Source organism: Amblyomma mixtum, chromosome 5, assembly GCF_055824585.1.
Source record: "Amblyomma mixtum isolate Tamu chromosome 5, ASM5582458v1, whole genome shotgun sequence".
Lineage (NCBI taxonomy): Eukaryota > Metazoa > Arthropoda > Arachnida > Ixodida > Ixodidae > Amblyomma > Amblyomma mixtum.
In genome coordinates this window covers 70,253,478-70,276,920 of record NC_143016.1, presented here as the reverse complement: position 1 = coordinate 70,276,920, position 23,443 = coordinate 70,253,478, and the positions used below count along the sequence as shown (strand labels likewise).

Genomic DNA, 23,443 nt, shown 5'->3' with positions numbered 1-23,443 from the left:
GCGAGTGTATGTAGACGAACAACGTGTATGGGATTGTCTGAAGTGGTAGTGCTCGGGTTGCTGTGCATCATACTGCCGCTTGATAATGTCACCCTATTCTTCTTGACATTGCTAGGATTTTCTGTACCATCTGTAATACACACACATGCACGCACATGCCAGCTTTTCTTGTAATGCGCATTAAAAGGTATTATGAATTTTAGTTTGAAGATTTTACATTGACTGGTACTCACGGGATTGAAATGGAGTACATGGAGTGCTAAACCTGAGAAAGGGTCAGTGCATATAACTTCATAGAGTTCCACATTGGACAGCTGGCATTGCTGGGACTACACTGTGTAGCTTTAGTATCATCTTTAAAACTGTTTGATGTTAATCTTATTGTAATTACTATAAGTGATCATTCACCAAGCGGCACAGACATAATATAACCTGCAAGCATGTAATGTGTGATGGCATACATTACATTTAAGTGACATCATTGCTTTGTTGGTTACTGCTGAACACTTAACCAATGTTGCTGTTGTTGCTGTGGTATCAACTTGGAAAAAAATTAAAAAACAGGCTTTTCAAGTGTTTTTTTTTTTTCTTTTCTTTTTACTGCTGAGGGAGCCTGCTTTGCGCTGTACCATTTCTGGCTTATTTTGCATGACTAAATGTGCCACCTTATGACCATAATGCGTTCAGCCGAAGCTCATTTCTGGCCTTTCCTAAATTTCAGATGTATAACAGTAGAACCAGGAAGTTCTTGAATGTTGCACTCCAAGACGAGCTCATCGGTCATGAGGTAGGACGCATTCTAAAGTCCATTTCAGCATTTTTATTCTTCCTTTGTAAAGAGCCCCATAACAAATCTGAAGGATATTGCTTTGTTTATCTTTTGCATTCTGTGCACTTGTACACTGGAGTAAAAGCCAGAGAAATATATGCATATGTAATTCTTTTGCAAGCATCCTCTTCCTCCCAGAACTCTAGAGAGAAGGAGATGCCAAGACCAAGGCTGAGGACTCTTGATGCCTTCGCTGGCTGTGGTGGTGAGCTCCCTCTGTTGGCATGACTTGGCTACCCGTTTGATTGATGCCGAGCATGGTTGCATGGTGTGGGAAGAGAAAAATCAAAAGGTTCATGAGCCAATAATATATTTGCCAATTTAGCCCTGAAATGGTATATGAGATTTTTTTTTTTTTAAGAGGCCCCATATAATATATTTTTGTTCATTTTTCTTTTGTACCATTAACAAGAGAAGTAATATAAAGAGGAGTACTGAACTTATGCCATTTTCTTCAACTTGAGCCTCTTCACTTTTCATTCAGTCCACCTATTTAGGAGCAATGCCCCATCTTCAAAGCTTATGTCACAGTGCACTGGCCAGCATCTGAAGCATTTCTGGTGTGCAAAGGTGCCAAAGCAACAGTGGCATCGACGTGAAGGAGGGAGTGCACAGGCAGGTTTAAAGGACACCTGACCAGATTTGTACATTTCCAGTAAGCAAGCATATTGCATAGATCTGTTTGTTAGTCTTATTTGGAGCCATATGTGCCCCAACTGCTGATAAAAACCTCAACCAAAGCTCACTCGCATTCTGTTTTTCTAGTTTAGCATGGCTGATATCCTTGGTCCAGATGGTGATGAAAGGCACCCGTTCACTGTTTATAAGGGGGGTGCTTGAGGAAAATGCAGGTGTGCCAACCAAAGCCATAGACGAAATGAGAAGGCGGGGCAGGAGGAGTAATGGGTAGTGCTCGTCCCGCCCTCTCCCTCCATGTCTTTGAATTTTGCACCTGTAGTTTCATCAAGTATGAACAACACAGCCCAGCAACAAGTACAGTCGATCCCGGATATATCAAACTCGAAGGGTGTCACGTTAAAGAACCCCAGGTGGTCGAAATTCCCGGAGCCCTCCACTACGGCATCCCTCATAGCCTGAGTTGCTTTGGGACGTTAAACCCCATAAACCAACCAACCAACCATGAAATACTTCGATCTATCGATAATTCGACATATGAAATACGACAATAAATAAGATTATCTGAAGTGAAGAACTAAAGATATGGTGCGTCAACGTAGGGATGTACCTTCTGCAGTGACGTGCTGTGGAACTAACCAGTGCCTATCATGAGGCCTAATCGTGTTATCGGTAGGATATGAACACAATACTATTTCATTAAGATTAAGGTAAAATTGGGTTCTGCAATGCATTCAGCAGCAACGAAGCAGGCCTGATGAGAAGTACCAGTAGCCTTCAACTGTGGGTTACCTTCACTGTATAGCAGCCGGTATACCGATTGCTGGCTTCCTCACATGGCTGCAGGATCGTGTGGGAAATGGGACCGGGAGACCGAAGGCTGCAGCCAATCATTCCTGATGTCGTGAAGTTTTACGGCGTCTTGCACACAGCCGGCTCGGAACCAAGCTTTGAAATTATCGCCAGAGGTCCGTTAGTAGAAGCACCGCTTGCAGGGGTGCAGCGCGTTGTTTGATATTTTATATGCTCCGCTGATGAGAATTCAATAAACGTGTTCAGTAGTGCTGTTCTTTCGCACGGGATTTTCAAGCAGGTGCTTTGACTGTTCGATATATTCAGAATTGACTGTATTGCTCTGTGTAAAATGTGGTTTACATTTCATTGGTCGATCATCATGACTGGCAGGTGACTTGCTTCCTTAGCATCTGGTTGCTTGTGTTCAATCAGTAGCCGCACCTGCCACACCTGCTAGCAGCTGCAAACGAATGAGAAGGCTACTCATGTAATTAAACTTCGTGCTCTATTTGCCAGTTCCACGCAGTGCATAGACAATTGACTTGGCTGTGATGTTCACAGTGATGTCCTTGATTGTCTTGCAAAGGGGGGTCTCATGACCACTCGAACTGCATCTTGTTAGCATATATCACTAGTAGATAGTACTGTTTCATGTTGTTTGCTGTAAAGATGTCAAAGGCTTTGAACTTTCTTTACTTATATGCTGTTGCTCTTGTTTGATATCTCTGGTCCTTCTGCAGTCGGGGGAGAGAGCAATCACTGCATGGTGTAAGGCAGGGGTTCTCAAACTGGGTTCCGCGGAACACAGGGGTTCCGCGGGCTGTCTTCTTGTGTTCCGCGAGAACCCTCACTGGCCCTGACCCGGCAGCTGATATGAGACTGGCTCTGAGTGCTACTGAGCTACGCTTTGACTTGCTCTTAAAAGGGAAGCAGTACCACCCATCACATTAGTATTTATATCAATCTGTGCAATAAACATTTAACTTTTGCAACTCTCTCTTTGCAAAAACGCACTCGACAACATTGCTGGTGAGTGAAAGCAGGGGGGGGGGGGGGGGTTCCCTGGAACTTATTGAAGGCTTTTGGGGTTCCTCCAAGCAAAAAACTTTGAGAACCCCTGGTGTAAGGAAAGGGGTGTGCTAGCATTTTTTTCGGGCATGTCTGTGTATGGTGGAGGTTTTGCAGCAATTTGTGCGTTGTGCTCCTTGCATGAAGTGACGATACTCTGCTCCAATAGTAGCAGCGACAAAAACTCTCTGATCTGCATTTTTTTTTGGTTTGACTCTGCCAAAGTCACTTCAAGTATTAAACTCTTTCATGCTGTTTTGAAACCGGCTCAACCATGCTCACTTGCGAGACTTAATCTCTACAACAATGTCAACTCTAGAAATTTAAGCTTGAAAGGGAATGAAAATTTTTTGTAATTAAGGGGAACCTTTGTAATGCAATGTGGTATTGATCAGGCCAAAACGTCAACTGGAAGTTTGAATAAACTGCTAGTTGAAAGCACAAATTAACGAGATTTCATTTTATTTCGACTCTTGCCTATTACTTGTTTGGACTTTCTAAAAAAGCCGGTGTAGTATTTAGAGCGCACAGCCACGATTGCTCAGATTTATTACAATATTTTCTCGCATAGTGAACCCACTTTCTCTTCTAGAAAAGTTGACATAAATTTGGGGGGAAGGAATCATTACACCGAAATTCAAAATTTCATAGCGTGCATTCACCTGCCTACTTGCCGGTTTGCCGTCTGTCCATCCATCATCACCGCACACGGTCAGCCTCGTTCATGTCGCTGGTGTTAAGCACCGTTTGCTCCAAAAGGTGTTGCTCCAAAAGGTGGTGTATCACGGCTTAATCCAACAAATATGTGATAGCCGATAGGGTGGGCAGTGCCACTGGGTACACACTGGTTTTAAAATCGGTACAAGCTTTCCACCGGCCTCGTGCTTGGCTTTTCAGGGGTGAAATGTTCTGGAGAAAGTCTTCGAGTGCTCACTCCACTCTTCGACTGATCTCTGGTCCTCGAAGGAACCACAATGGGCTTCACCGCACAAGGTGGGTTTTGGTCCTTTGCGGATGGATTTTCCATCGAAGGAGGTAGAGGTGACCGTAGACCCTTTTCCCAAGTACTTCATCCCAGAAGAACTGAGCAACAGGCCGGAGAAAATCTTGTACGCATTAGAATACTGATGGGTGCATGGCGGCACTGGGGATCGAACCCAGCTCCTTCCAAACGCAAGGCGGATGCTCTACCACAAGGCCACCTCTTCGGTTTTTGCTCGATGAAAAGTCTATCCACGAAGGACCAAAATCCACCTTGTGCGGTAAAGCCCACTGTGGCCCTTTTCAGGGTTGCCAGCACCTAATCTCAAAAAATAGCCAAGAAAATGATAAAAGTAGCCAAAAAGTAGCCAGTCTACGGCCACGGTCTCAAAAGTAGCCAGAATTGGCGCCAAGACACCAAAAAAACGTCACCAGAGGCAGGAAATTTACAGTTTAAAGACAGGGGGCAACCTATGGGGCAACAGGGCTTGTAAATAACTTGGAAGCATAAGAGGTATTTATGACATGACTTGAAAAGTGACCAGAATAAACCATTTTCTCTTCGGCAGAGCAAATACTTTGTGTTCTTTTGACGCAGTCATAGTTATTAATGCGTGAGCATTAGAGGGGACATGTCGCGATTTCGTGACGGGTAAACAAAGTGAAGCCCTTGTGAGTCCTACGTGAAGGCGTACGTGGAACTCTAGGAGTGAAGCACTGCCTACCAGATTATGCATACTCTCCCCACCATGGCTTGTGGAAGTTAAATTACTGGTTGGTTGAGACTGGTTGCTTGGGAAGAGCAACCAGGGCACAAGCCCCACCAATGGCAGCACCTGCCATCGCAGGGCAGTAGCGTATTGCTTCACCACTGTACCACGGCGCCAGGAGTGGTAGGACTCTCAGCGATCAGTAAATGTATAGAATGACAGATTCCACATATCTGGGCATTAACCCATTAATGCTATCTCATCATGCCCTTAAGACAAAGCTCAAATCTGATTAAGTCGCCGATCTTTGTCTGAAGCCTGCTTGACGTGTAAAATCGAGTCTCGAACCGAAATCGAAGTGAAAACTGAAGTGCCTGCGCGACTAATTCGCATTTGGCCTAACCCCGCTAAATTGTTCCCCATTTATCGACAACAAGGCAGGTACAACAGGATAATGGTGTTCATAAATAGCACCTCAAAAGTAGCCAAAAAGTAGCCAAGTAGCCAAGCTCAAATTTTTGTCGCCAAGAGCACCCAAAAGTAGCCAATTTGGCGCAAAGTAGCCAAACCTGGCAACCCTGGCCCTTTTGACAAAAGCAGACACTACACTTTTAATGTGGGAGATCAGTTTAATAAAGCCGGTGCAAAATACAATGATCAAAAAGGTGACTTTGCTCCATTAGCAAATGTGAATGGCCGCATCTGCTTTAGAGTGTTTGGAATTAGCTAAACAGTCGTTGCTCTCTGGAACGAGTCCTCTGTACCCTCATAGGCCATGACATTCTTTTATAACGGCTGGTGAACTTCGTCTTGAGAGCGACGGTACCAAACACAGACTAGAGAAAGCAAACACTGAGACAGGCGAAGGCCCGCTGCCCGCTCCTCGCTGTCGGCTCGACGCGGGGCTGTCCCTTCTGCCCGTGAGGCGGCACCAGAGAGGTGGGGTGAAAAGAGAGCCCCGAGTCACTGGGGTCGAGTCATCACAAGTGCAGCAGGAGTGTTGTCGTAGGGAGCGCGGGGCACGCATCACGAGCCCGCCGGCGGCTCGCTGCCGCTGCTGTTGATGTTCACGCTGGAAGACGAGGCCTTGAAGAGCGACGCCAGCGCGTTCATGATGCGCAGTTCGTGCTCCATCTGCTCACGGCGCGTGCGCTCCAGCCTCTCGAGCTCTTCGCGGCGAAGCCGCTCGAGGTCCAGCTCGTGCCGCATGCGCTTGTGCTCCAGCTCGACTAGCTTGTCAATTCCGCGCGTGATGAGGTCGGTAAGCGCGGAGGCGTCCTGCGTAGGCGGCGAAGACGCGTCGGGCAGCTCGCGCTTGCGCTTGCGCGGCGGCCAGGGGTCCCCGGCCGCGATGGCCGCCGGAAACTGCGCGCCGTCCCCCGGCTCGGCGGTGGCTGTCGTGATGATGGGGAAGCCGTCGGCCAGGAACCCCAGCACCGTGGCGTTATCGATGGGCGGCGAGTCCGGCAGCCGGCTGTAGTGCGACCCTTGGTTGCTTCCGCAGAACTCCACGCGGTCATCGTTGCCGTTGCCCTTGGCCGGCGGCGCCGAACATCCTGGCCCGTCGTCCATCTTGTTCGCCTCGGAGGCCGTGCCGGCAGATTCCTCAGACCCCACGCTCGCGTCGCCCTTGGAGCCCTGGGCGAGCACAGTGGCCAGCTCTTCGTGATAGGGGGAGATATTCTTGTTCCGCTTTCCGTACCTGTACTCCTTGCGTAGGCGTTTCAACTTCTCCTTGACCTGAGGCCCGGTGCGCAGGTGGCCCAGGCCACGCAACTGCGCCGCCATGCTCTCGTACACCTTGTTGTTACGCGAGGTGCCATCCAGGAGGTCTCGGTTTGCAGCCCAGATGCGGATGAGCTCGCCTGCCTCCTCGTCTTTCCACATACGTCCCGCCATGCCGCTAGCCAAGCCCCGCCGATCGTGAGCGTGCAGGTTTCAAGGAACTTGGCCCGTCGCCCCGATAGATGTGTCGAGTTCTGTGTCGCTCCACCTGGGGTCCTTGGGCTCCACCTAGGCTAGGGTGCCTTGATGCGCGCGCGCCCTAGCGGAGCGCGCGCGCATCGAGGCACCCTAATCTAGGCCTCTGCTGCTGCGCGCCCCAACTACCCAATGGCGACCCGGGGTTATGGGGGCAATGACGGTGAAACTAGCTGATTGGGCAAGTTGGCTGTTTATTATTAGGGCCCGGAACTTTAGGCATTTGCCTAAACAAGCCTATAAATGCCTAAACGGAGGATTTTTGCACTTGCCTGCCTTTTTGTCATTTTTTAGAAAATACCGCCTATTTAACTGAATTTTTGCCTATAAATGCCTACATCCAGTATTTCGGTCCTCGGTGCCGTTTTTCAATTTTGAGACATCTGCTAAGTATGGTGAATGGCGCGCGCCGATGCACGCACAAAAGGCGCGCGTTTCTCCAAGCGTTTTTCTCGTAGTGTAACTTGAGCGAAGCGTTTTTCTTCAAGTGTATCAAGAGGCGAGCTTGGAAAGAGACCTGTCATGCATAGCGCAAACTTCTCAACATTGACGGCAAGGATGCCAAAGTTTTCCGGAAATGGCTTACTCTCAATAGATGAATCATTGACGCCAGTCGCCGAAGTACCAGCAGCACTTCAGGGACCGGAAGAAAAGGGCGCTACTGCTTCTACGAAGATGCAACAATTTGTAGAAAAAAACAGAGGCCTATAAACAATGTCACAAATCAGAGACTTTCTACGTGGAGACGTAGGGCCACATTACCCAAGGCCTGAGCCACTATCAACTCTCATGTTTAGGTTCGCGCCACTAACTTCATGTGACGTCGAAAAAAGCCTTTCAAAAGTACAAAGCTATGCTTAGCGAAAACCGAAAGAGTTCGAAAACCTGAGAATTTGCTTTATTGCTTCAGTTGAGAACTGGTATACGCTCCGTGCTTAACTGACAAATCTTGTACTAATAAATAAAGAGTATTATTCAAAGCGCCTATTTTTGCTTTATAGCGCCTATTTCAGTATTTTTTAGAGCTTAGATGCCTGCCTATTTCGGGGTTCTTTAGTGCCTAAATTTCCGGGCCCTATTTATTATGAATACTGCAGTACTCGGAAACACGGACGGCACGACACCGCGAAGCGCATGTGGTGTGTACTTCGTGTCGTCCATGTTTCCGAGTGCTGCAATCTTCATAAGGAAATAAAAGGCGCGATAACTGTCTCGCATCTCGGTGAACTAATACGTTTATGAACCCGGTATGGGTGTACGACGTGTACCCAAAGCTGAGGTCGCATGATGGATGCACACTGTCGGGCGAGAGGGGCCGATTCTCGATCGGCCGCATAATTTGGGAGTGCTCAAATTCTCCCGGGGCGGGCAACAATGTTGACAGTAGAGAAGCCTGGGAGACCGACTCTGTGCTCCAGCGCACCTCCATTCATCTGGCGGAAGAGGCCGCTACCGGGACTGCCGCAGCCGGGCTCGAGCGGTGGCGGCGCGGTCCTGCCGTCTCTCCAGTCCTGCCGTGGGTCTGACCCGCGGACGCCGGGGGCGGGGTGCATCGTTTTTTCTGATAGAAATAAAAGTTGTTCAAAGTCCGCACCGTGAGGGAAGAAAGGCGGGAAAAAAAGAAGAAACAGGCGCGTAGCGGAAGTCCCCGGAATCGTTTCTACCACCTTAACAAGTGCACTGACATCGCACAGCACGCGGGCGCCTTTTGCGTTTGAAAATTGAAAATTGGTTTTTGAGAGAGGAAATGGTGCAGTATCGGTCTCTTATCTCCGCGGGCACCTGAACCGCGCCGTAAGGGAAGGGAGACAGGTGGTAGTGAAAGAAGAAAGAGGTGCCGTACGTAGTGGAGGTCTCCGGAATAATTTCGACCGCCTGGGGATATTTAACGTTTGCGTTTCTCCTCCACCGAAACGCCTCGACTGAAACGCTTCCATCGAAACGCGGCCGCCACCGCGCCTTTCTCTATGACCGCGCGTCCGCCGGCCGCGAGCTGCGCGCTCGCCACTCTGAGCGAGGGAGATGGTGATGTTATCGGCGCGTCTTGGCGCGCTTCCAAGGTCGGCGCTACGGATGACGCGGTACTGAGGAACGCGCTATGAAAAGCTAACGCTTTAAAAAGAGAAATATATAAATTCTCAGCGACAAAACTGAGGGCGAGCTCATTATGAATGCCAATGGATTTATTATGCGAGTAGATAGGATTATTTTTCTTTGTGATGCCCTTTCATCCTTTGTTTTGTTGCAGGTACTGGGGTATGAGTCTGAGGCAAGTTCCGTCACCTATGCTTTTAAATGAGCCTATCTGGATCCCTTTGATACAGCTGTGGCACAAGTTATTGTTTGAAAGAAGGTCACTGCAGATTGTGCCTTTTTGTGTTTTAAAATTGCAGCTAAATAGGTTAGTAGTGAGCAGTGAATTTTTGCCAAGTGCAGAATCACTGTACCCAGTTTTGTTGTCTTGAGTCTGCAGCACTGTGGCTTCATATTGAAACTTACTTAATTGTGCTTACATTGTATTATTGTGCAGGCCTGTCCTGGGGTCTGGAAGCCGTGGGCGCCAGCAAAGCATGCTGGGCTGTGGACAACAGTGAAGTGGCATCGCGGGCTTTTCAGAGAAATTTCCCAGAGGCTACCGTTATCACCCAGGACTTCAATGCCTTTATGAGCGACGTCTTGAAGGTATGAGCAAAAAAAAAAACAAGTTAAAATTGGCTGTAGTCATCACAACCCGTTTCAAAAGCTGATGAGAACCCGTGATAGTGTGGCACTGTGAGTGCCTTGAAAGTTAATGTCTCTGTGCAGAGAGACTGTTTCAGATGTCTTAAGTGCAGTTAAATATGATTGTGGCCTGTCTTAGCTGTCCTTTTCTAGCTAGACATAGGAGACTAAAAAAATTTTAAATTTAACATGTACAGGATTTGCCACCTTTCCTGTTTTGCTGGCTTGAATTCTTTATCTCAGTGCTTCATGTGTCTTTTTCCATGTCTGTCATGTTCCTCAGCATGACAGCATTCAAAGGTGTCTGATAAGCATTTCCCATCTCTTGATAGCATGACATTCTTCTCTTGATATTACCTCGCCACAAAGTGATGAAGGTCCAAAGATTTTTTCCCTGCACACAGAATCCAGCTGCTGGAGAGCTTATGAGAGATGATACACTGTGCAATATGAAACTAATTGTCTTGCCAGTGCTAGATTTGATTTGTGCTGGGAGGTTTTGCTTCCCTGCAACTCTTTTGTTTATTTATTGGAGTATCTTGAAGATGACACGGACATTAGAGAGAAAATGATTGCTACAGTTTTTTAGCATGTATGTCAGCAATCCAGAAATGTAAATGAACATATTTACAGGCAGTAACAGAATCATCATTCTACATGACTCTTGCATTAGGGCTTGTGCCATAACATGAAGCACATTGCTTGCTTCTTTGGATGAACATAGAGACACAGCATAGTGTGTGTTTGGTTCAAACAAATTGTGCATGTTTCAGTGGCTGTTGACACTATATGTACCTCCAAGGGCTAAAGTGGTGTTTGCTCTGGCGTGATTCATGTGCAGGGCAAGACAACAAATGCGAAGGGGCAGTGCTTGCCACAGAAGGGGGACGTGCAGCTTCTTTGCGGAGGTCCCCCTTGTCAGGGCTTCAGCATGCTGAATCGTTTTCAGCACACAGACAAGGCCATGCTTAAGGTGTGTTGCTAGGGATTGATAATTTTCTTTTTGAAAAATGTTGACTTAAAGGCTAGTTACTATTCATGTTGTACTGTAGCTATACTGTGATAGTGGCACCAGGTATCATTAGGGCAGATTACAATAGCACCTGTGTGATTCTTAGTTCTGTAGAATGCCTGCCGCTCGCTCAGAACAAAAAAAAAAAAAAAAACTCCTAGGTGATCATCAGTGAACCGTTTGAATGCATTGGCAGCCAGACGTTTGTTATATCTGAGGTTGACACGCTATGGTTCTTTATATCTAAGGTGGTACACTTAGGTTTGGTATATCCAAAGTCAACACACTATGTTCATTTCAACCAAGGTCCAGACACGAAAGTTCATTGTATCCAAGGTTAACACGAAAGTTTGTTTGTTATATTTGAGGTGGCATACTTGCATTTGGTATATCTAAGGTTCACACACTTAAGTTCATTATATCTGAGGCGGCGTACTAAGGCCTCACTATATCCGAGGTAGTATACGAAGTTCGTTCATAGCCCTGTGAACAGGTTATTCCCTGCCCGCCATGTCATGTGGGCCACTTGCCACTGTCTACTGACAGACGGCACTTGCCAATTTTGCTTGCACAGGCTGTTGTGATGCTAACGCAATAATAAGATTCCAATAATAAGATTTGTTTCCAATATCCGGCTTTAATGCATTTTGTGTAGCATGAAAAAGAAATTTTTTCTTTGCTTATGCTTCTCTGTGCACTGCTGTAGAATCTCAATGGTATGAATCTCATGGGGTCACAAAAATGTTCGTATCGCCACAGCTTCGTACCTTCTCTTGGTTCGTGTGTTGAATTTACTAGCATGCCTTTATGTACATCATTTGAACTCGCTGCTGCTGCTGAGTTGTGGTCTGCGTGACATTTCCCGTGTTGCAGAACTCGTTGGTGTGCACGTATCTGAGTTGCTGTGACTACTACCGGCCACAGCTCTTCCTACTGGAGAATGTGCAAGGCTTCCTGTGCCGCCTGGAAGGCAGGATGCTGCCCCTTACTATGAAATGCTTGCTGCGGATGGGCTACCAGTGTACCTTTGCCAGACTCCAGGCTGGCAACTATGGTGTGCCCCAAAGCCGCCTCAGGTGTGTTGTCATAGCCTCTCAGTTGCATTCACGATCCCAAATGACATGGTTAGCTCTTAACGTCCCTCTTCATTCTTTTACTTTTATTGAGGCATTGTGCCCTCCCTTTCATCTTTTTTATGCGAAGCATACTACTTTAACTACCACTTCAGCCCTTCACCGTGGTTATGCGCCTCCAAATCACGTGATACATGACGTCACACCACGTGACACGATGACGTCACGGCAGTGGAGAAAAGGGGGCCCACCTCGCGCCGTCGCTGTGGTTGTGCGCCTCCAAATCACGTGATACATGACGTCACACCACGTGACACGATGACGTCACAACAGTGGAGAAACGGGGGCCCACCTCGCGCCGTCGCTGTGGTTGTGCGCCTCCAAATTACGCGACACGATGATGCTTCGCATTCTCCAGGCTTAACCAAGTTAAGCCTCAGCCTTTTTTTTTTTTCGCTCTTTCAATTCACGAAAACCCTCTCAATTTCAACAAGAGGGGACCAAAATTTAGTTTATATAATGTGTTATTTAAATTAAAGGGAGTATCTCAGAGTGTGGGGGTTGTCAGTCCGCATGTATAAACACACAGTCGTTGCAAGTTCTCTTCCTGCAGTCTTGAACTGCAATTAAGGTGTGCGAGGCACTTAAAATGTAATTTTGCCTGATAAGTATGAAGAGAGAGTAATTTAATGCTGATAGTTGGATCATGGATGCAGGAATGCAGCAGTGCTATTCAGAGTGCACACCGTGCACTTGTGGCGAAATGCTCATTATTCCTAACTTATTTGTGGCACCGTCAATGATGACTGGCATTTGGTTAATTGGTATGCGAGGTGGAAGATGCATGTGGCCGTTTAAAAGTGAGTAAGGCTCCCAAATGATTTCAATCACTTAGTTTTTGGTTGTACATCAAAATCTCTATACAAGGACATTTTTGCATTTCGCTTCCATTCTTATGCAGTAGCTGCAGCTGGAAGTTAATCTTCCAACCTTAGGCACAGCAGCCAAATTCCATAGCTGCTGAGCCACTATGGCAAACTAATTGGCATTTCAATTCTTTCTGTGTCATTTGAGTTGCAAAGTACAATGTCAACATATCACTCTATTCAGCATTAGACCTTAGCTGTGGTCATGCCAAAGCCAAGTTACAAATGCAAGCAAGAGTGGCACACTTACCATGTCAGCATGATGTCAGCATGTCAGCATGCCATGTCAACCTTCAACATTTTTTTTTTACTTTGAAAGTGTGGCATGTTGTCAGCATGCCATGTCAATCTTCAACATTTTTTTTTTTTTTACTTTGAAAGTGTGGGCTGTTTTGGGTGACCAAATATGCGAATTGGGTAGCATATTCAATTTTTTGAGCACTTCTTTTCTTAGGTACTGTATACAATGTTGAGCACTTCCTGCCAGTTATTTATGTGGATGGTGGCTTGACTTAGTGCTGTCTCACTTGGTCCTTTGAAGTGTGCGGGGCCTGTGCAGTTTGTGCAGCTTTTGGTAGCTGTGTGGCATAACTTGCCAGTATATGTAATGCCATGGTGGCTAGTAATGTTTTGGGGTAGCACTCAAGTTCAAAAAAGTTTTCTATGTTGTGTGGGAGACTTCCTCCAGTATGTCATTGACACCACTGTTTATTGTCATGAGTACAGGTTGAACCCTCTTGAGTACCATATTTTTGTAACTACTATGACGTGGATTTTATTGTGTTTTAAAATACATCTCGAATTATATTTGGCAACAAGGTATGCATGTAATGGTTTTTTTTTCATGCTATTCAGGATAGCTGTAGCAACATTTCTTAACTGCTAGGAGAAGCCTACTTTTTGAGAACCTTGGGGCAGCATGGCGCGCACAGGCAAAGGAAAGGATGACTACGAAGGTGAAAAAATGGCGACACGGGTCATTGAGAAAGAGGCGGGTGAACAAACTGGGCAGCTGGGCAGCACGAGACATGTAGAATCGGTGGCATGATGATGACGGCGAACAGTGCTGTGCTCGATGATGTCATGCGCATTTCTGAAGTGTTGCCTCTCAAATAATATCGCAGTTCTGCGTGCTGTCTCTTTTTTCTGAGCCCTCACCTCTAGTTGGCTTGAACAGGCTGGGACTGCGTTATAGTAGGACCCCGCAGTCAAAATTTTGATGGGACAGCTGGGAACAAATGTACCAGTTGGGAAACAGTAGCTGGGAAGCACACGTTAAAAACGTTCATAATTTTCTGCCACTTTTCTTTTTGTACTTCTAGTATGGGCTCCTCGAGAATTCGCAAGGCTTTGTGGCTCTCGCAATCGTTTGCCTGTGCTCAATGTCCTACACACCTTGCAATGGCTCTTCACCTGTTTTTGCAGCTGTTGGCCGAAGGGAGGCTGCGGCGAAGAGGGAAGGAACACGCGAAGTGGGCAGAGTTGGCGCATGCGTGCACACTTCTGTGCTGTTTTCGTGGCGGCCACGATCCTATATTGTTGTCTATTGGAACATAGAAATTGCGTTTTAAAGCTGCAAAGGACAAGTAAAGCGCGGAATTCAGAAATATGCCTCGGCGCCAACCCTCACAACCGCATCTTGTTAAGCGCTGGCCGCACACCTTCTGCCTGGGCATAATTTTGCGTTTCCATTCCTCCTTTCCTGCATTATATTCGTGTAGTACGATATGTAGCATAGGGGTTAAAGGGACAGTCAGTTGTTGTAGTTCACTCTGTTGGACTACAATGCTGCCATTTGCTCAAAGATGGCGCCAGAGTTGTACACGCCATAGCGCCATGAAAGCTTGTGCAGCTCGAAAGGAATCACACCCACGCGCGCATGCCACAGAAGGACTCGGGAGGTTGGAGAAATAACCCGTTTACCCATTGAGAGCGTGTAAGTTCATGGGTGTTGTGTGATGCCCTCTCCACTCCGATCGTGCATGGCGACGTTGGGTCGGAGGGAGAAAAACCTCTGAAAACCTTGCTCATCACCTAACCAATGGTAACGTGAGCCTCGGTGGGAGGGTGAGAGAGCATTTGTACTGTGGACATTATGTGTGTGCGCATGCCTGCTTTGGTGCGATGTGACGAACAGACGCGGCGCACCCTATACATGAAGAACGTTTAGCATCGCCGGTCTGCCCATGCTGTAGTTCTAGCTTCAAAGATGCGCTTGCAGAATTAACACCTAAAAAGCTGCACTCAAATTTCGTATCAGGAAATATCGTAAAAATGTCTGTTGCTTGCATTAAAGGAACTAAATACCTGCAAGCATTTAATACTTGTAACTACCAAAGGCTAAATGGGGCAGCATATCATCTTTATGATTACACATATTTTTCTTGAAAATGAAATTAAATCTACTATCTGTATAAGCACTGTATGAATGCATATTGAAAGAATGGGTGGTAGTTGGGACGTGCTCAAGATGTAGAAGGGAATAGGACACACGTTTGACCTGAAAGTTGGTAAGTATTGTTGGCTAGTTGTATGCTCACTTCATTTCCAAGCTAGGAACTACAGCAGAGCTTAAAGGAAGTTGCAAATGTTCGTGAGAATATTTGGGCTGAAGCTCCTCAACTTTTTGTTTCACTCGGAGAGCTCTTGCGGAACTCTTGTCCTATTTTACTTTTCAGGGTCTTTGTTATGGCAGCTGCACCAGGCCAGGTCTTGCCCAAATTTCCCGATCCAAAGACCTCATTCACATACAAGAAGCAGTTCCATGCTACTGTAAGCATTAGTTTTTGTTGCTGTATGTGAGCGTAGTAAGGGGACACTGGGGACAAATTGAACTTCATCTGTATTAATAGATTGCCGTGTTTTAATGACAGAGACTATACTTTCACTTAAAACTGAGTTTTAATAAGCTATAGAAAGGTCAAAAAATGAAATACAGGTGTCATCACTGTGGGCTCTTTTTGCCACTCACTCGGAAAATTGGACCACGAAGTCCCTTCTGGCCTTCACGTCGTGAGTTTGAATTGGGTGGTAGGAAAATTTTTAAATCCAATTTTCTCAGCTCTAGATGCATCTTTTGCTGCCGGACAAAGGTCAACATAGTCAGAAAGAGCCATAGAATCTGTTTTATTGTGGTAGCACTATTAGGCTTATCTTTCGATTTCGAGCATATACAGGGTGTCCTAGCTAAATGTAACCAAGCTTGAAAAAAGAGGATGTTCCCTATCCCAGTGAGACCAACTGGGGGTTGTTGACAGTTGCGTGTCCTAGTCTGTGGTAGTTTTTCATTATACAAAAGTAATTATTTAGCAGAGACTAATTAGCTAACTTTTTATTATTGCCTTCAGGAAGAAAGTGTCAATGCAGGAGTTGTAGATCCCATAGAAAAATAACCGTGTGCCGTGTTTGCAACCAAGTACCACTGATACAGCTTCTTTTATTTGGCTTCAAAGAAAGCCCGCGAAATACAAAAGGAACCACGTGTTAAGGAAGCAGTTTCAGCGCTCCCAAACAACCGGTCAAGCAACGACATCCGCTTATGTTTGCAACGCTGTCCCGAACAGGGTTCGGCGTTTTGAGGTGGTGGTGAGATATGCGCCAGGAACTGCTTATGCGTCATGGAAAGCAAGCGATCGCTGCTTTTCACGGAAGTGAAGCGCGGCTCCCATGGAGCGCTTTTTCACGCGAAACCTCGCCTAGAGTGATTGTCATGTGGCCGTGCTGCCGAACTTGCACCGTCACGCGATGGAGAATCAGTCGCCCTAGCGCCCATGCAAGATTTGCTGGCGTATATCTCGCAGCCGTCGCAAAACGCCGAACCCCGTGCAGCACACCGTTGCAAAGTAAGCGAATGCCACTGCTTGACCGGCCGTCTGGGAGCGCTGAAACTGCTTCCCTGTCACGTGGTTCTTTTTGTATTTCGCGGGCTTTCTTTTAAGGCAAATTAAAGAAGCTGTTTCAGCGATATTTCGTTGCAAACACGGCAACCGGTTATTTTTCTATGGGATCTACAATTCCCGCATTAACACTTTCTTCCTGAAGGCAATAATTAAAAAGTTAGCTAATTAGTCTCTGCTAATTAATTACATTTGCATAATAGAAAAATACTGCAGACTAGGACACGCGACTGGCAACAACCCTCAGTTGGTCTCACTGGGGCTAGGGCACTTAGTCTTTTTTAAAAGCTTGGTTACATTTAGCTGGGACACCCTGTATATGTTCCTGAAGCCTTTGTGGCTGGCGGCCCACCTGTCCACTGGATTGTGGACAACCTTCCAGGTGTGTGCACCTGGCTGTCCTTTGCCTGGAAGTTAAAGGCCTTTTTAGGGTGAAGGCCATCATGGTAAATATCTTCAAGGTAAAGGCCTTTAAGCCAAAGGCCGTCATGGTAATGTCATGATGTTGAGGAAGTGTGAGAAGGAGTAGTGGGCTCTGCATGATTCATGTGACACAAAATGCCTTTTACTTGCCATGTATCATCTCAGCTGCAAATGAATGTTTAGTATGCCTTGCAAGGTATGCCTTCCTCTGAAGAATGCTTGCTGTATGATGTTATAAATGGCAAACAGGAAAGTGCTACCATTATATATTTTAGCAGGTAATGATAAAGTTAGCAAGGTTCACACAGAACGCATAGTGCAGTACCTACAGAGGATGAGTCCTGCGCTATTCTTTCTGTGTGACGATGAACCAACACTCCCTAACGTTAGCCCTCCTTAGTACTAAGCTTGTTGGGTAGGCTGGCTTGTCATTATAGCATGTTACAAAGTCCACACGTGTTGACAATGCAAATTTCAAAACTTTTCATGCACACCTGTGTACTCTGTAGAGAGCTCTCGAGTATTCTGTAGATAGAGATCCAAGAATCCGTATAATTTTGGCAGCATTGATATGCAACAGGATCAGCAATGGAGCTGGTTGCAATGGTCACTTCTCTGGGAATGCTCAGCATGAAAGATGAATATTTATGCTAGAAATGAAGGCTGAGACAGTGGATGAATGTCCTGTTATTTCCCGCCTTTATCTTCATCTTTCATGCGGTGTGTTTCCTAAGAAGTACTAGTCTGACATGAGCAGCAGTCACTCATGACATCCTAAGATTGCAAAGCTCCCTTTCAGCTGCTGTACATTTGAGAACTAAGACATTCACTTATTTTTTATTTGTAAACTAAGGAAACTGAAGTGCTCTTCTTGTGTATTGCGTGCTAGATAAATTGTGTAGACGCTACAAATAGTTTATATAATAATTGCCGAATTTGCAATATAGTAAAGTTCCAGTGCCACTTATGTTTTCCTTTTTGTCGCATTTGTATGCCATGCTGAATTACATGTTGTGCTGTGTGCGTAAAATTGCAATGTGATTGCTGTCGAGCTTTCGAGCATACCATGCCACTCTGTGGACAGCCGCAGTTTCCTCGAGGGACAAAGTGGCTTGCGCACGCACCACTACGAGCTGTCACCTTGTATGATGCCATCTCGGACCTGTCCAGTGTGCAGCCAGGGAAGCGACGAGGAGGCAACACTCACAAGCCCATCACGCACTACCAGCAAGTGGTGCGTTGCAAGTTTACCTCTTTGTTAACTGTTTCGGTCATAGCGTTGCCATATGTGCACATAATTTGTTTGGTGTCTCTCTCAGTAACTGCTGGGACAATATGTGGTGTGAACGGCGGAAGCGTATGTTTGGAGCCATTTGTGACGAGTCATGTGAAAATATCTGAAGACGGGCATGCAAAATGAATGCATGAAATCGTTATAAAATATGGGTGCCTCTGTGCTTTACGGCAGCTCTGATATGACTCTGGTTAGTGCTATTTTTCGTTTCCTTGTTTGTCAGGTGCAAGTGCTTTAGGTTAGAATGTGCTCAGTGGTTTACATAACAACCTCGCATGACAGTAATGAGTTAGCTAAAACCCTGAAAGTAGTGTTCAGTGTTGATGTGAAGATATGAAAACCTGACAGAAATTGCGCAATTAATCTTCTCTGGGAGGGCAGGGTATACCACCACCACCATGGTGGCACGGGTCATATTAATGATGATGGCGCTGGTGATGGTGGGGACTTTATACTTCTAGGGGTGATGAGGTTTTTGGAATGTACACAAAATGACGATTTTTAACTGCAGACTTTTTCGTGTTCACTGACAACTTGTAGCATTAAGTCTAGGGGTATGCGACCATTCAAAATTCTCACATAGGGAATGAAAATATAACTCCTATTTGATTCGCTGTACGAATAAAATAGTGCACATTTTCAATTATTTGAAACAAATTGAATATGTTATGAAGTATTCAAATATTTTTCAAATAGTAGTAGAAAAAAAACATGAATCGACGTCTGTTTAGAAAGCGGCACACTGTTATGCTGCACCGCGTGCTGCCACAGGGGTTTATGCGGGCTGGAAGGTTCAGCACCGCACCGTGGTCCATTTCTGCATCAGCATTCATAATGCTCATACAGGACCTCCAGGGTTTGGCGACGCAGCAGGTTTCAGCCAAATTTAGCTAACCCTGCCTCAATGTCCAATCTCCGAGACCTTCAGTCATAACTCGCATATTCATTCTCTCATATTTATAACGAGCCCTTCGTTCCCCTTCTCTTGTTTACTTAATTGCTTAGCGAGGGCCTCGGTTCTGGCAGCCTTGATGCCATAGGAAGCATAAGAGGGTCCTCACACAGCTACCACCCTCGCCGTTCGATGGCGTTCTACGTCACACCAGCGGTAACTCAGGACGTTCCAAGTCCGCCGCTTATGAACATGGGTGGCGCTGATGAACACTCTCAAGGTTAGGTTATTTGTAAACATAAATACCCCCGAAAGCAGAAGGTTTGACAGCCGTTGCCGTAGCTCAGGGGTAGAGCACCGGACGCGTAATTCGGAGGTCGTGGGTTCAGATCCCACCGGCGGCATGTGGTTGTTTTTTCTTCTGCTTTTCTAATCAATTAGCTTTAAGCGACAGTAATATTCTTACTTGATCAACACCACAAAAAAAAAAAAAATTTTTAAAATCCCATGTGCTCCTTGGTTTCTGTGGCTGTTGGCTTCTCTCATATCCCTCTCATCTAGTGAGCTATACTGTTAGTTCATTCACTGTCGTCGCCAGTAGTTCAAGTTAATTTTTTATGCATATGGCACAGCGATCAAGAGTCAAAGGGCCACCGAGGACAAATTGCCCTTATGGATAGATTACCGCGTTCTGATATTAAATAGGGCTACTTTCACCGAAAAGAGAGCTTGAATAAGCTAGAAAAACTGAGATGCGGATATCACTGCCACTGGTCATTTTCTTAGGGAAGCGGTGGTGCCATCAGAACAGTTTTTAGCACAGGTCTACCACTTAGAAGTGAATGGCAGACACTGTCATTACCTTGTAGAGCCTTTTTCAGTCCTGTTGTCACCAGATTGAATCAAAAGGCAGGAAAAAAATTGTTTCCTTTTGAAATTATTTTTGATGCAATAAATGTGTCTTCTGCCACTGAACAAACACCAGCGTAGCCAATAGTGCTGCACAGTTGATTTTTATTGAGAACAAAAATTGTTCATAAGTGTCCCTTTACTAATCTGACTGTGATGTATTCCCCTGCTGAAGAACAAAGCTGTGTCTTTTGCCAGATCTAGCTGAAACTTCATAAGTAGCACGCCTCTGCTAGTGCTTCACTGTTTTCATTCACATGTTGCAAGTCGAATTGGATATCCAATAATCAATTCATATTTGATTCATTTAATTTTCTATTCAGTTCAAATTCCATTCAGTTATTAGCTGCTTCATTCATATTTGATTCGGCAGCAAAGCTACGCTATTTGTATTTGATTCGCTATTGAAGGAGTATTATCTGCACGTCCCTAACTGAGTTTTATCTTGTATCATATATTTTTTTTCCAGATGTGCATTTCTTATTTATAATTTAATAAATTTCACATCCATCTTTTGAGCCTCTGAATGTGCACATGAATTGCGTCTTGTTCGTCTGGATCACGATGAAACAAAAAGCTTATATAAACCACAATGCACGCTCCAAATTTCTACCTGGGGCATGTTATCAGCTGGCAGGATTCATGTTCTAACTTCAGTGATCATGTCTAGTGCTCATTAAGTGTAACTGTTTTCTCATGGATCTCTCGTCAGAATAAAACATATGATATTGTTCTTAGATGTGGCAGTACTATTTGCTTACTTGACGAAGTATACTACAGTTGACCCAATAACTTCTTTAATCAGTGAAGAAAAGTTGTTTGACTTTCTCCTCTTAAATTAATGTATCTACAGTCAAGCCCACTTATAACAATATTCAAGTGCCATGGAAATACCATTGTTATAACCAATAATTGTTATAACAGGGTTGTGCCGAAAAAAAGAAAGGATGACAAACTTCAGAGCATTTATTGACATTAAATACCCAGAGGGGTTTGATTGTTCTAATGCCTGTAAAAGCTCGTTAAATCGAACTTCAGGGAACCGGAACAATGTTCACCGTTCACCGATGACCAAAGCACCGCCATCACTGCGCCACCGGGAGCTTAGTGCACCTCCACGTCACAGGAATCAAGCCGGCTTTTTGGAAGCTATTCTTATGCGAAATTCAAGAAGCATGCAGAACCAAGGGTGCGGTGACAGCTGACAAGAGAAAAACCGCGCTGGCTGCATGCACGCGCGCTGCACTGACTGATTAGGGGTACGCATGGCGTGCGTAGCCAATGCAGCAATATGTACAGCAGCTCTCCTGACGCGATGACGCCTGCCTCTTTTGCTTTCGTGGCGTTGCTGCGCCAGCTTAGTCCATTGGTCGGCCCCACACATGCATGCTTTTGTGTTGTAAGCATAGTTTTGCTGGTGTGGTTGTAGCATTTCTTTTCTTTTTCTGTAATGGTTGACACTCAATTACCAGATTTAATTGTTATAACCAATAATGTGCCCTGACAGCATTGCTATAAGCAGTTTATTTTACCATAGAACACATGGCAAAGCTGATGGTGCCATGACCGACCATTGTTATATCCAATATATTGTTATAACCAGTATTGTTATAAGTGGACTTGACTGTAGTTACAAGCGCCATACTGTTAAATGTATATTATATGGAGAAAAAGGGCAAGATCTTTAGCCCACTTTATCTTCACAGATGCAGTCTTCTGTATCCGTGAATGGACTGCACATGAAAGATTTGCCCTTATAGCTGAAAAGTAGAAATGTGGATTTCTGTAGTGCATTTTATTTGGGTGAAAGGCCTATTGTTCATCATGGTCTGGCAACAAAACTGCAGGTGATAGGCGACTACAAGGGCCCCATTCGAGACCATGAGGTGCAGACTCTGTCGCCTCTTGAGCAAGCACGAGTGGACCGCATCCCTCACCTTCCGGATGCCAACTGGAGGGACCTGCCCAACGCCAGGGTTCGGCTTTCAGATGGAACCTACACAGACACCTTGTAAGAGTCTTTTAAGCTGTGGCATACTGTTTCCACATGCGTGCATGTTATGTGTTGCTGCTGACTATGTGTACAGAAATGTAAACTGCTTTATTAGACAGCATAACAGTATGCAGCTTGTAATGTGGTCACAAAGAATGTGTAACAAAATAAAATCCATGAATGATACGCAGCTAGCAACTAAAGGTAACATGATGAGTAGTAAAAACTCATTAACATGGACTACAGGAGACCGGAAGAAATGCCCTAATTATTCGAAGCCGAGTTATTAAATGCATCTCGCCCCCCCCCCCCCCCCCCCTCTAAAACAAGAAAATGTCGAATATGCGGAAGTGCGGTCAAGCCTTGAGAAGACGCTCCATTACATAAATAGCGAAAAGCCCATGACGAGTGCAAAATGCATCGTGCTGGAAGAACAATGTGGACATTGTACTGAGCTTTGTGTCGGGTGCTTGGGCCCTGTCAGGCAGAGTACATCTGCCTTTTGCCCTTGTGTCCGAGACCTTGTTGTCTGAAATAAGGAATATCTGTCTATCTATCTACCTGTCTATCTATAAGCGAAGGGAATGTACATGTCCAGTGACACATCAATCAGTGTCTGAAAGCTGCGTGCAGGTGGGTTTGGACGGTTGGCGAACGCGCAGCCGAGAGCCGCTGTCTCTGCGGGCTGGTGCGAAGCTCAGAAACTGAAACTACATGGCCAACCATGCTTGCCATTGCGTGCTTGTCAGAGATGAGCATTTTGCTGTGCACCGCATAGTAGATGCTGTAGATGTGATATTCCGCCAGGGAGCTTTTCCATGTATCATAATTGACCAAAACATTGCAGTGGAGCTCATGCTAGTGCGAAGGTGACGGGTTGAGTGACATGGGTGTGGGCGTTAGATGTGTCTGACATTATAGAAAGATAAAACAAAAATGCTGCGCACTTTTGTACTGCACTTGTTCAAAGCGAGTGGTCAGCCATCTTGTTTGCATCATATGTGATATGTGGGCAAGCCCGCTTACGGAATTTTGCATGAGGCCCAAGTCTAGCAGCGTTTGAATGTGATTGGTCAACGCAATAGAGGATAAAGATGAAAGCGAAGAGGACTTCTTTGTAGCGTTTCATTGACACCCTAAACTTGGTTTTCGATTATTTTCCCAGATATTGTCATTTTGCCACGGGCATATTTATGTAAGTCAAAGTGGTAATCGATCGCTGCCGAATCTTAGATATCAATTTCTCAGATATGACTGTGGACCGAATAACAAACATATTTGATTTGTGTTCAAAATTTTAAATAT

The 23,443-nt window shown here is 45.6% G+C and overlaps 2 protein-coding genes across 10 annotated transcripts in view; one reads left to right on the top strand and one right to left on the bottom strand.

Moving 5' to 3' along the window:
- Positions 1-23,443, top strand: part of LOC149342581 (DNA (cytosine-5)-methyltransferase PliMCI-like) — a 112,322-nt gene that overhangs the window by 72,926 nt on the left and 15,953 nt on the right. For all 9 annotated transcript variants that reach the window (XM_089544944.1, XM_089544943.1, XM_089544939.1 and 6 more), the window contains 8 exons: positions 722-787; positions 968-1,034; positions 9,530-9,681; positions 10,562-10,693; positions 11,606-11,808; positions 15,410-15,503; positions 18,135-18,284; positions 21,993-22,156. In XM_089544944.1, the coding sequence (XP_089401070.1) occupies positions 722-787; positions 968-1,034; positions 9,530-9,681; positions 10,562-10,693; positions 11,606-11,808; positions 15,410-15,503; positions 18,135-18,284; positions 21,993-22,156 (1,028 nt within the window). The remainder of the gene's footprint in view (positions 1-721; positions 788-967; positions 1,035-9,529; positions 9,682-10,561; positions 10,694-11,605; positions 11,809-15,409; positions 15,504-18,134; positions 18,285-21,992; positions 22,157-23,443) is intronic.
- LOC149342582 (uncharacterized) lies at positions 5,635-7,058 on the bottom strand. Its single transcript, XM_089544947.1, has one exon. The coding sequence runs from the start codon at positions 6,916-6,918 to the stop codon at positions 6,046-6,048; it is 873 nt and encodes a 290-aa protein (XP_089401073.1). The 5' UTR covers positions 6,919-7,058; the 3' UTR covers positions 5,635-6,045.